Raw genomic sequence first — 13,853 nt, 5'->3', positions numbered from 1 at the left:
ACGAGGTACAACACAGATACTATGGGATATCACGCCCTCGCGTGGTCTGGCTGAAAACACCTCTATTCACGCCTGAAAGGCAAGACATGTGGTGACGTGAGAGGCTCCGCCCTCACGGTATATAAACCAAGTCACCACCGTCGCTCCCCAGTTCAACCTAGCGTTCTTCACCGTGCAACTGAGGCTGAGCGGGGCAACCTAGTGTTGTACCTCGTTCCTCTCCCTCAGGGAACAGTAGTTATATGCATAACTTAACGTTCCCTTTCAGTCGATTCACTCGGTACAACACAGATACTATGGGACCTATATACACGCCCCGCACATCCCGGGTCTAAGACCACCTCAAAGTCCGGCTGCAGAAGAGAGGACCGAAGAGGCCACCGAAGGGGCCACAACGTCCAGGCAGTAGTGCCGTATAAAAGTATGTGGGGAAGCTCACAATGCTGCGGAGCACACCTGCTCCACAGACAGTCCCTTAAACACTGCCCATGATGCTGCCATGCCTTAAGCCGAGTGGGCACGCAACCCTTCAGGCAGAGACAGGCCCTTGGCACCATAAGCCAGTGTAATGGCCTGCACGATCCAGTGCGAGTGGCGCTGTTTAGACAGCAGACAAAGAGTTGGTCACATTGCCGAAACTCTTGCGTACGAGTTATGTATGCACGCAATGCCCGCACCGGGCACAGCAAATGCAGTCTTTCCTGCTCCTCAGAGGCAAACGGAGGAGGTGAAAAGGCAAATAGTTCAATTGCCATAGACTGATATGACCTAGGCAAAACCTTAACACTAGAAGCGCCAAGCGCCGGTCATTTGACCACTGACGCGTATTACTAGAAGCGCCGTGTAGGTTTGACCTAGATATACCTAGAACTGCCGGGCTGCGGCCTTTTGACTGCAATGATTACAAAAAAAAATAAAAATCTTTTCACTCGATTAAATTCCAGGACCCTACGTTCACGACTTTTCCTAAATACGCGTGTTTTGTCACCCAGAATTTTTACATAATCAAAAGCACACCGGTACAAGCTACTTTAGAGCTATTTTGCGCTAATAATAATATTTTACCATAAAACATATAGTTTATATGTGCAATATGTATTATATATATATATATATATATATATATATATATATATATATATATATGTGATTTATTTTAATAACTATTTTTCATTTACATGGCGTAGTCTATGGAGGCAATTTATAGTGGTAAAATGCAAGTTTTGAAAATGTTGCAACGTTGCTCTATTAGGCAGGCCTACGTGTGTAAAAAATATTTTCAGCTGAATTTCGTCATAGCCTATTTATGTACGTAGGGCGCGTATGCCTACGTACATTCATAGTTATATATCTTATCTTCTATTTGTAGGCTATCTTTTAAAGCTCAGACAAATGTATAGGCATTTTCTTACAAATTTGCTGGACTAACTAAGTTGCGTCGCTTCAAATACCTATTTCCAATTGTATACAGTACAAAACGTGGCGCAAGGTTAACTCGCTCGACTAATACGTGGGAAACCAGGGTTCACAACTCGGCACGAGCGAAATGATGTAGCTTATATTGACTGAATTCACTGACCGCTTTTGAACGTCGACGAACAATTATTTTTTGTTAATGGTTTTTAATAACAAACTATCTGAAATAAACGGATGAATCACAATACTGTTTACCATTAACGAAAAATAATTTCGCCAGCCAATAATTTTCTGAGCCAAATTGAGCCGCCATCTGACAAACTTTGGCTAAGCCAGTTAGACTTTTTGCATCTAAAAATAATTATATCATAGAGACACACAGGAAAAATAAACGATAGCCTACAGTAGAAACTAGGCCTACATGAGATTTTCCCACTGGATACACCACATCAGTATTGTGCTTGTTGCTACGATACACAGGACTCACAGTGAGTTGACGACCAATTAAAATGACATGGGGGAAAGAAGCAAACAAGGTAGCCTAATTTTGATCTCGCCTTACATACTTTCCTAATTCCTACGTAGGGCTACTCAGACTTTTGTTAAATCTTCAGGGCCCGCTTGCACAAACACCAAAACCAAAGATTGATGATATGAACCAAATATTCTGGAACAGATGGATTTACAGCATTGAACGCGATAGGCTATTAGGCTACTGCGACTTCCACCGTTTCCTTTCCAGAGATTGCTGCACTGTTCACAACGCATGCAGTCTACATTGAAGTGAATGCGGTTCAACCTGAATAGGGCAAATAATAAGTGGTAAGTGGATTAAGAAGAAGAAGAAGAAGACGAAGAAGAAGAAGAAGAAGAAGCAGCAGCCTAGGAGAGACAGCAACAGCATTTAAATCCACTTTAATAATATAAGTCATCATACCTGTCTCAATCTCCTCAAAAGCAGGCTGGCTTTCTCTTCCAGAAGACACAGTGTAGACTCTAACAGTGTACTTAGTTCCTGGTTTCAGGTCTGTGATGTCTGCGCTGCAGGACTCAGTGGAGATGGACTGGGAATCAGTGCCTTTATTCTGGTAAGAAACCAGGAAGCTGTGTGGAGTCTGCTCCATCTCACGAGACACCTTCCAGCTGAGGTGAGCAGATGATGCAGTGATGGAGCTCACAGTCAGACACAGTGGGGTTGGTGTCACTGCCTCTGAGACCTCTGGAAGACATTAACATTGATATCCATAATAGAACCTCTATTACAGACATATGCATCATTCCTGCCAGCACTACCTTTTGGGTATTTGTATGACCATAAAAAAACATTTTTAAGATCCAAGATGGAGCACTGTGAAGCCTTGTGTCTCTCCACATTTTGCAAAGCATCCCACGACCGGCCCTCAATCACACATTCAGTAACTCAGACACTCATCCATGCCTTAATCACCTCCCGCCTGGATTACTGCAATGGTGTCCTGTCTGGACTGCCCACCAAGGCCCTTAGCAGACTCCAGTATGTCTAGAACTCTGGTTCTAACCCACACAAAGCCCTGGCATCATACAGATGGTACGGGTTGAGAATGCTCCTTTCTTTGCCGCACAGAGTTTTCAAATGTTGTACAACCTACCTCACAGCTCTCACACAGCTCTAACGCACAAAACTTTGTTAAGCCAGTTCCATACATAACAATAGCTGTCACGCGCTCTCCCCGGCCTCCATTTAAACTAAGGGCAAACCCATTAATTCGTGCCCAAAACGAATGAATGGGTTGGGAGCGTCGCCTGGCTGTGTCAGCAGACTGCAATACAGTCGGTCTCGAGGGGTTAAATAGCACACGTTACTTGAATTTTAATCTGAAGAAGACCACACGGTCAAAACGTCATTCCTTTGTGCTAAAGAAAAGAAAAGAAAATCATAAAAGAAGGATTTCAAGTGTGCGAACCTTATTCCATTTTTAATGATTTACTCTTGTTCTGCACCTTAACACTAGAAGCGCCAAGCGCCGGTCATTTGACCGCTGACGCGTATTACTAGAAGCGCCATGTAGGTTTGACCTAGATATACCTAGAACTGCCGGGCTGCGGTCATTTGACTGCAGTGATTACAAAAAAAAAAAATATTTTCACTCGATTAAATTCCAGGACCCTACGTTCACGACTTTTCCTAAATACGCGTGTTTTGTCACCCAGAATTTTTACATGATCAAAAGCACACCGGTACAAGCTAGTTTAGAGCTATTTTGCGCTCACTTATGTGACAACACTATGTTCGGCCATGTTTGTCCAGGCTGCTATTCTCTTTTCTCACAGCAGATGTCGCAAGGGTTTCCTGTCAGTCGGGCATGAGAATAATATTTTACCATAAAACATATCGTTTATATATGTGCAATATGTATTATATGTGCTTTATTTTTTTTTAAAGGTTATTTTTGGGGCTTTTTTATGCCTTTAATTGGACAGGACAGTAGAGAGAATGACAGGAAGCGAGTGGGAGAGAGAGCTGGGGTGGGATCCGGAAAGGACCACGGGGCGGGAATCGAACCCGGGTCGCCGGCGTGCGGTGCAGCTGCCCCAGCCAGTTGCGCCACGGCTGGGGCCTTATGTGCTTTATTTTAATAACTATTTTTCATTTACATGGCATAGTCTATGGAGGCGATTTACAGTGGTAAAATGCGAGTTTGTTTTGAAAACGTTGCGACAGGCCAACATGTGAGAAAAATATTTTCGTCGTAGCCTATTTATGTACGTAGGGCGCGTATGCCTACGTACATTCATAGTTGTATATCTTATTTTCTATTTGTAGGCTATCTTTTAAAGCTCAGACTAATGTATAAGCATTTTCTTACATATTTGCTGGACTGACTGAGTTACGTCAAGTCAAGCACCTATCCTAACATAGCTTTTATACAATATCAAGTGGCGCAGCGTTAACACCCCTGTCTGCAACGCTGGAGACTCGGGTTCACATCTTGGCAGGAGCGAAATACAGAATCTTATATCGATTGAATCACTGACCGTTTTTCAACGTCGATGAACAATTATTTTTTGCTAATGGTTTTTAATAACAAACTATCTGAAATAAACGGATGAATCACAATACTGTTTAGGCCTACCATTAACGAAAAATAATTTCGCCAGCCAATCATTTTCTGAGCCAAATTGAGCCGCCATCTGACAAACTTTGACTAAGCCAGTTGGACTTTTTGCATCTAAAAATAATTATATCATAGTGACACGCGAAAAAATAAACGATAGCTTAGAAACCAGGCCTGCATGAGATTTTCCCACTGGACACACCACATCAGTATTGTGCTCGTTGCTACGATACACAGGACTCACAGTGAGTTGACGACCAATGAAAATGACATGGGGAAAAGAAGCAAACAAAGTAGCCTGATTTTGATCTCACCTTACATACTTTCCTAATTCCTACGTAGGGGTACTCAGACTTTTGTTAAATCGTCAGGGCCCGGTTGCACAAACACCAAAACCAAAGATTGATGATATGAACCAAATATTCTGGAACAGATGGATTTACAGGTGATATGCTATTAGGCTACTGCTGCGACTTCCACCGTTTTCTTTCCAGAGATTGCTGCGCTTTTCACAACGCAATGAACGCATGCAGTCTACATTGAAGTGAAACGTGCAGAACGTTGTCCAAAACAATACAATAACATTGTGTGTTGATGTCTAATACAATATACACATCTGTAGACATGAAGTGGCAACTAAAGCCATTATCAGTCATGAAAACTGTGGCGGCTGCATTAAGGTTTTGGCTGAGCCAGCTAGCCAGCCAACAACTTCATCAGCCAGCCGTTCTCAAAGCAAATGGCTTCGGGGTCATTGCAGCCTATTTGAAACCGATCATCCCCCCTCCCCCATTCACTCGTCTAGGCTAGGCTACAGACATCACAGAGGCATTGAGGACAATTAACTGCCTCCCCACCCCCACCCCATCTATCTGTCCCCTGCATAGCTACTAGGCTGTAGGCTGGCTGTTTAGGCAACTCGTGGAAGAATGCGCAATGTTTCATCGCATATGCGCGTTTCAGAATGTTCGAATTCGCCAGCGTGCGTGTAGTTATGTGAATAGAAAAGAATAAAATATAGCCTACTTTATTGATGCCTTGTTCAAAAGGACTTCCGTTATGAATAGGTTGGGGCTCGAACCAGCAACCCTTGCATGCTCAATCCGAAGCTCTAACCAGTGAGCTACAGCCCTGCTTATCACTCATGTGAAAATGTGTGTCTCAATGCTCAATGTCGAATTCACATAGAAGTTAGCTTAAACTGTAGAAACAATAGGCCTATAGCTTTTTTTCAGCAGACATCGCAAACATAGCCTACACATTCGCAAAACTGAGAATATCATTCACTCATTATTTTAAATTATGCTACTTCTCACGCCTATGCCTGCTCAGCATAGCTCTCAATTCAATTCAATTCAATTCAATAAAGCTTTATTGGCATGAAAGTTTCATGAACAATATTGCCAAAGCTCAATTCCAAAGCTCTCTCTATCTCCCTCCCTCCGAGGTAGCTAGACCCTATAAGATGCTTCTCCCTTTTAAATGAATAGAAGTGAATTTGGGGAGTGAATGAGAACTAGCCACATTCACTTTTAGAGCATTTTAGTTGAAAGTAAAGTTTGCTTAAGGTTTGTTCAAGAACTCTTCCAAAGTTTTTACCTCAAACAACACAAATCAACACAAATACATGAACAGATAACTCAAACGTTTACTGTATGTCATAATGAAACAAACAACCACAGATTATCAACAACACGGTCTGACACGAATGACACATGGCTTAGTGCAAACTGAATTTATGACCAAACTATTTGATTCGTGCACGAAGCGCCATTTAGCGATCATTATGTGTAAGTAAAAGCCTCCCAGTCTAAGGACTCAGCGGTCATTTGACCACCTCGCCGCGCTTTAAGTAGTTCACAACAGCACGGCGCTTCTAGTAGGTTGTCAAAGCGGTCAAATGACCGGGGCGTGGCGCTTCTAGGTGGGTCAGAACGGCGCGGCGCTTCTAGTGTTAACCTGGGATGTGCACAAACTTTTTTACTACACTTGAATTTTAAACCAACTCTTCTCTTACCATCATATAGCCATAATAATCAGATGTTATGCTCATTTTTGTAGGCTACACCTCACCGGCAAGCACGCACGCAAATGCTGGTTTTGTACATCTACAATATAGGCTAATTTGGCCAGGCTATATATAATAGGCTTAGGACTGTATTTTGCCTTTGTGCAACTTTAAGGCTGGCTTACATTGCACGATTTTGGTCTGTGTTAACAGTCGGCGACTACATTTCCAAAATCGGGCGGAAATCTTGGGAGTTGTACTAAAATCTCGGCGCGCTCCCGTCATCTAAATCGTTTAGTGTAAGGTGCCAATCTTAGCGGTTTTAAGTCCGTCGGAGGCAGTCTTTTTCTAGTTTTGCCGTTACGACAATATCAAACATGTTTGATATCATCGGAAGTCTTTTCAGTCGTGGCTCATGCAAATAGTGACGTGAACATTAAAGACCAATCGTGACCTAGGTCCAACATGAAACAGGAAGGGGCAAAATAGGCAACAGCTGTAGCTTATATGATTTTTTGTTATTTCATTTCTTATAAATTATTAGTATAATTATTCTACGTGACAGAACAGCTCTGTATCTGTTAGGGATGTCACACATGAAACAATGCTGCAGAAACGCGAAAAAATGACTTTGATATGAGTAGGCTATCACGTGAGTTCCTGTTGATGATGACGTGTAGCCTAGTGCACGATGGAAATAATTTTAAGGAATCTAGCAGCAGTCTTGTAAATAGTGACCTACAGTCTTTGCAAAATCCTAATCTGAGACTGGCCTGTGACTAAAAGCTCAATGAATTGTCTTTAGATGTGAGAGGGTCTGAGACTGTAGTCTTTCAAAAATCTTTTCCAAATCTTTGCAAAGTCTGGCAATGTAAGGTAGGCTTTAGTTGTGCTCAATCTAAATTATTGTCAGTAAGGATAGGTCATACTACCAAATGGCGAACCTCGAAATATATTTAGGATATAGAGCCGTGTCCATTACGCATGCAGTTATTTTTTAGGCTATTGTTTTATTTGAGTGTTTTTGTCTACCATGGCAAACATAGTTGAAACGTTTGCTCTAAACTTATGTATTTCCAATCGGCTTTCACAATCACCTAAGCCGATGATCACCATGAAAACTTGCAATTTCTATACAGAACTGCTTTCATTTCCCCGAGTCGCGAACGCAACATGCACAACAATATATGGATATTTAGCAAACACATGTATTTCCAGCTCTCAAAACCGATGAGGTCCAGATTATCAGTGGCCTCATAGCTGCCTAAAGCCATGCATACAGTAGTAAGCCTAATGATAGCCTAATAGTTATGACATTAATAGCCTATTAAAGGGTCACTGCATCCTAAAATAGGTTTTTTGAGCTGTGGATTGATTGAAAATACTCATAAGTGGTGAACTGTACTATTACCAGGGTTAATATTGACAAAAATCGTGTTTCTCGACAAAAGTAACATTTCGTCTGATTTTGTATTGGAGATATTGCTCTCCGCGCATACTACAGTTTGAAACATGCCATGGCATTTTGGTCCAAAATACTATTGGAATGCTGACGTTGTCCTGCACTTCTAGTCCAACACTACGTCACCGGGTCGTTACAAATTAGGACTAAAAAGCCCCAACACCTGCTACCCTGATTAGCCTACCTGTGATAAGCCATTGTCTGCAGCACTCATTCCCAGATTGACACGAAATGACCATGGTTGATTGGTTGCAGCAGTGCTGCACTACCTCTCCAAATTTCAGAACGTCTTGCCTATTTTGAAAGCCTTTTTCAGAAATGTGAAGTGGGTAGAGTTATGGGGTAAAGTAACTCTTTAATGACCTCATGTCGGAATGGCACGTTGTTTGCAAAAAAAAAGTTAAATGCTGCCGAGTGGGGGTATGTCGGAAACATTCGAAAACTCTGCAACTGCAATCTGACATGCCGAGCGTCTGTTCAATACGGAAGAAGACTTTAACTACTTAGCCTATATATTTTTGTTATAACGAAACGTGAAGAAAAAATACGAGGACTGACCATCTCGTTTCTCCGCATTTCCCCCAATACCATGGCGACAAAGAGAAATAAATATGATTTGACATTTAAGCTGATTGTTGTCAAATTTCCCAAACACAATTCGGGAGAAGCAGTGGACAGGACCGCCAACGTTGCCTATGTTAGGCTGTAGGCAATTTTCTATAACCATTTTCATTTATTTCAACAATGGTTTATTGAAACGTTGTTTGATTAATTTCGCCAGTCATCACCTTCATTTTAATGATTAAATGAGATTAAGGAGTCGACTATTGACGGATATGCGGTCTTCATTATTAAATGCAGTTGAAATGCGGGTTGAAACTTTCTGCCACCTGGTGGTTGTTTGGGTACATTGCCTTAGCCTCGAAAAAAATCGGCTTGACAGCCTGCGGGATCTCTTCGGGAGAGGTGCATTCTCAACCCGTACCCACTGTATCACTCTCATTCTCCAACAGCTCCACTGGTTGGCAGTCAGTCAAGTCACGCATCACCTATCACCTACAGTGGGTAAGGGTTGAGAATGGACGTTTTCACATGGCAATCCCGCAGAAAATCCCTTAGGCTGTCAAGCAGAGTTTTTCGAGGCTATGGCAATGTACCCAAACAACCACCAGGTAGCGTACAGTCAGTGGTGAGGCGTAGGGAAAATTTCTGAGGAAGCCAAGTGACAAATGCTTAGGCCTATTTATTTGTTTGTTTGATGGGGGGGGGGCTATAGTTGTCAGTTCAAGGTGAGGACGAATAAAGATGGACAAGATGGACAGTACATTTTGTATGCTACTTAGAAATGCTATTTATAATATTTTAAAACGGAGGCAGGCATTCTGTGATTCGAGCCTGACACGACCGAACTGAGAGGAGTAGAAAATCTCGCAGTTCGGGTTTGGGCTCTAAAATGAATGAGTGGCTAGTTCTAATTCACTTCCCAAATTTACTTCTATTCATTTAATAGGCTACAGTGTGCTGAACATTTTTCAGCGCACATTATCACGGACCTGGAACGAAGCCTAACCTAATCTGTTTTCAAGCAGCCAATGCATGCGTAGTAGTAGTCATACATTTATTCATTTAAACCATGTACCTTGGATGGAGGGAGAGAGAGAGAGCAATAGGCTATGCTGAGCAGGCATAGGCGCAAGTATTTAAAATTATATGAGAGTAGTAGCTTGTCTCCTGATGTTCTCAGTTTTGCGAATTTTGTATGTTTGCGATGTCTGCTGAAAAGAGCTACATTTTGTAAATTTTAATTAAACTTCTATGTGAATTTGTGGTTCAGGACTCACACGCACACTTTCTCACACAACACGCATGCAGGCGAATTCGAACATTCCGAAACGCGCAAATATGATCAAACATGATTGCGCACTCTTACATGAGTTGCCTAAACAGCCAGCCTACTGCTCTGCCTCACAAATCAAACAAATAATACAGTAGGCCTAGCCTATTAAAAGTATGCGTACTTTATAATTCAATCCTCCAGGCGCCCCTGAGAGGGAGAGAAAGAGAGACAGGAGTCTTGTTTTCACTCACGTTAATCTGTGTGAACGGTGGTTGATGTGAATAATGTGTAATGATGCTTCAGACCGCTGGGCCAGGCTAACTTGGGGGCCAACTGGTAGTAGTCCGGGTCCACAAGCCTCACCTTTGCATTCAGTCAGGCCATTAGCCTCTCCGCATTACACCTCGACATGCCCTCGCTTGTGAAAACGTCATCATACCACACCTTTTCAAACAGGATAAGCAGAAAGTTGCGCATCTCTTTCCTATGCTGTGCTATTGAAGTCAGTCACCACTTATTGTCCGTTTAGGTGTATGTCACAACGATCACAAACCAGGTACCTGCAGGATTGAATTATAAAGTACGCAGCCCCCCCCCACCCCCCTCAGTGTTATTTTAATGAGCCTGAATTAACACCATATAGTTAAACTTTTACGCAAATCAAGCCTGTTAAATTAGATCACAGAGATTTCAACATGTATCACTGTCAGTTGACTTCAACTTGAACAGATCCAGGTCCAAGGCTTGTTAAAGCCGTGGACAACTTTTAAAGAAAAACCTGTCGATTTAATCTTGCCGTTCAAACGAATGAAATCTCAAAATGATAACGAGATTACAAGAGGGGAAAGTCCTTCGGAAATAGGAAATAAACCTGCTTAATCATCGGGATGGTGGCATTTGCAAATGTTCAAACTCGCATCTTTTAGTAGGCTATATAGGCCTATTCTATTATTTGATTGATTTGTAAGGCAGAGCAGTAGGCTGGCTGTTTAGGCAACTCGTGGAAGAATGCGCAATCATGTTTGATCGCATATGCATATTCATAATTAAAGCAACGATGTTGATTACATTACTGTATCTCTATGCTAGGCTCTTGACTACTGTTTTTACATGGACCTTATGTGGGCTGGTCTGGGAAAGCCCACGGTCTGGATGTGGCCCATGTCCAGTCTAGTGCCCGGTGTAAGATTTGTTGCATGATAAATGGAATTGACTCTGTTTCCACTCTGTCAATGACAAGTGCAGTAGGCTGCTCTTACACCAAAGTAATGTGTGGTAATACCCCCCATGATTTGCCAATCATGTTGTAGATTTTTATTCACATAATCACACAGTTGTTGCCTTTTCTATCCAGTAGGTGGTCCAGGATAATAAAAAGGGAAGTTCAAGAAGTTTAGAAAAAGATTTAAAACGAGATGAAGAAAAGCAGCATACAAGTGTGAACGGAAATGTAGCCTTATGTGTGACGTTACTGGAATGAATATAAATGTAACACCTTCAACATACATGAAGACATTGTGTTTTAAGTGTGTTACAAATGCCGATGATTTAGAAAGGTGGTTCATCGGTCATTAGTTAATTGGTCATAAGGTAGGCTAAGCAAACGTAGGCTAAGTTAGCAAAGTTAATTTTGACAAGGCGTGTGGACAAGAGGTGTGGTAACTGCTACCTCTAGATTTCTTTGCATTGAGGCTTCAGACTTGATAAACTCTTATGGTAAGCAACGGAAATTTCTTAATGTCAATGTGACGGGTCGCATGCGTACCGTCACGGTAGCGATACGCTACCTTGTTAAAATCCCTCTGTAGCCTACTTTTGATCTGTGTTTGTCTAACGTGTCTATGTTTTCAGTTGACCTTCATATAGTTCTAAAATCACTTGTTTACAGTCATTCATCATACACCTCTGCCGTAATCCCGTAGCTGTTTTAAATAGTCGACATAACCATCTAACACTACGGTGGTTTATTGCTAGCATCCACCATCATATTACATCGCTTACTGTTTACACTCATTTACTTGCCACTTTACATTCCGTTGCAATAACCACACAACACAAATGTCTTTATCTGTACGTTTATTTAGCTTGTTTGTTTCAAATGTTATCATAGCGTTATGTTTGTCTTACCAGTGTTTCGTCTTACGTCCGTGTTTGTTTAGAGAATGTGTGCCGCGGTTGTCCTGTTTAAATTGTCGTCTAAACTTCCGGGTCAAATGGAAGTGACCCGAAGTTTAGATATTTAATAATTTCGCTGTACTTATAGATTTTGGCTATGCCAAAGTGAGCGATGTTGAGAGTATTCATACTGGAGAGAATTCTAGCTTATTGGAATGTTTATTATGGCTGCCTTAGCCTGTTACTCTTGTAATTGCCTAGAACACCCCTGCATGTTCTTCACAGTTGGTATGTACCAATTTCAGGGTTAATTCTTAGGCCTATTTATGTGTCTGTTTGCCAGACTATTGGGAGAGCAGCATTTGATAGGACATGGGTCCTTTGTGCTCCCCATTGTGACCTGCTACAAGGTTATTATTGGTATTGCCGGCTTAATTCAGTTATTGCTATGATTTTGACTATTATGTCAACCTTTTATTTCATTTATGGAAAGTATTTATTTTTCTTTTTTTTATTCCATTACTTTTATTGCCAAATATTGGCCTTATTTGGGAAACAATAAAAAATCCCATCTTCAAACTTACTTCTTGACTCCTCCTGAGTGTATACCACCTTGCTCAAAGCGCACATCTACATCTACCTTTAACAGTCAACAGGAGCGGTCTGGATGTTTTTTTTTTTTTTTTTAAATGTAGGATAAATGTTTCATTCAAAGCAGTGCTTTCTTGTCTGCCTACTGTCAATAGCCAGACAGCACTCGGTCAAATGACACTACAAAATGTGATAAATCAGAGTTATTTTTTTTTATGTGTTATTCTTTCTGTAAACAATTAATCAAAATGATTGTTATTTTGACAGCCCTATTTTATAGACCTATTTGATGGTGTAGCCCAGAGCAGTAGAACAAGCTGACTGGCTCTGACGTTCCTGGTCCAGATTTACCATGGTAACACAAAAAAAAGAATAGTCCTACAAACTATAGAACTACGAATATCATCAGATCAGGATATAGGTTAGCCACTTAGTCAGGTGGCAACATAGGACAATATTAGCCGTGATTTATTTAGCACTTTATGCAGACCTTCCATGAAAAGTGAATGTGTCCCTGGGGTGTTTTTGACTCGAAACATGTCAAAGAGGTAAAGTCTGAATCAAGTTTCGAGAGCATAGTATTCAAGTCCAAGTTGAGCCGTAAGTCAAGCCGAATTTTATCAAGCTGAGTCTGAGGTCATTAAAATCATGACGAGTCTGAACTCCATGTCATGTGACTTGAGTCCACATGTCTGTGACAGCCGGGACATTTTCCTGGTGGGCCGTGGTGCTATTTGGGCCGACAGTCCAGAGTCCGACATTTGTTCTTATAACTACACACAATTAATACATTATAAAGCATTTGTTACCTATTAGTTAATGGTTTGTTCATCATTAGTAATTTATTGTTCATGCATAATTCATCATCAGTAAAGCATTTGTTCACACAGCTATGAATGGTTTGTTCATAGTAAATGAAACAAATGTTTGTAAATATATGGTTTATACCTTATAAATAATGAAACAACCATTTATAAATGAAATCATTTCCCTATTATGAACCAGTTACAAACTATTAGTAAATGCTTTGATAATCATTTGTAAAGTATTACTCCTATGTTAATTTTCATACTGTAATTCAAGATTAACTCAGGAGTTACAAGTGGTTAGTTAATGATATTTGAGAGCTCATCTAAAGTGAGGACTGTATATGCCTTGCTAAACATTCACAAATGATTTATAAAGGTTACAGTAGCATTTATTAATTTATTTAGACACTGTCATCCAAAGAGACTTACAATATTAATGAAATTAAAGAGCAAGGCGACAATGGTGGCACTTGGGGATGGAACCCCCAACTCTTGATTTTTACAGCATGCTAGCCCAGTG

At 41.1% G+C, this 13,853-nt stretch overlaps 1 protein-coding gene across 1 annotated transcript in view; it reads right to left on the bottom strand.

Moving 5' to 3' along the window:
* Window positions 1-13,853, bottom strand: part of LOC134079184 (interferon-induced very large GTPase 1-like) — a 75,477-nt gene that overhangs the window by 27,713 nt on the left and 33,911 nt on the right. Inside the window, exon 11 of the mRNA XM_062535380.1 lies at window positions 2,354-2,635. Coding sequence (XP_062391364.1) covers window positions 2,354-2,635 — 282 coding nt within the window. The remainder of the gene's footprint in view (window positions 1-2,353; window positions 2,636-13,853) is intronic.

The sequence above is a fragment of the Sardina pilchardus genome, chromosome 4, assembly GCF_963854185.1.
Source record: "Sardina pilchardus chromosome 4, fSarPil1.1, whole genome shotgun sequence".
NCBI classification, from domain to species: Eukaryota; Metazoa; Chordata; class Actinopteri; order Clupeiformes; family Clupeidae; genus Sardina; species Sardina pilchardus.
The sequence above is the reverse complement of the archived record's forward strand: the minus strand, read 5'-3'. Positions and strand labels throughout refer to the sequence as shown.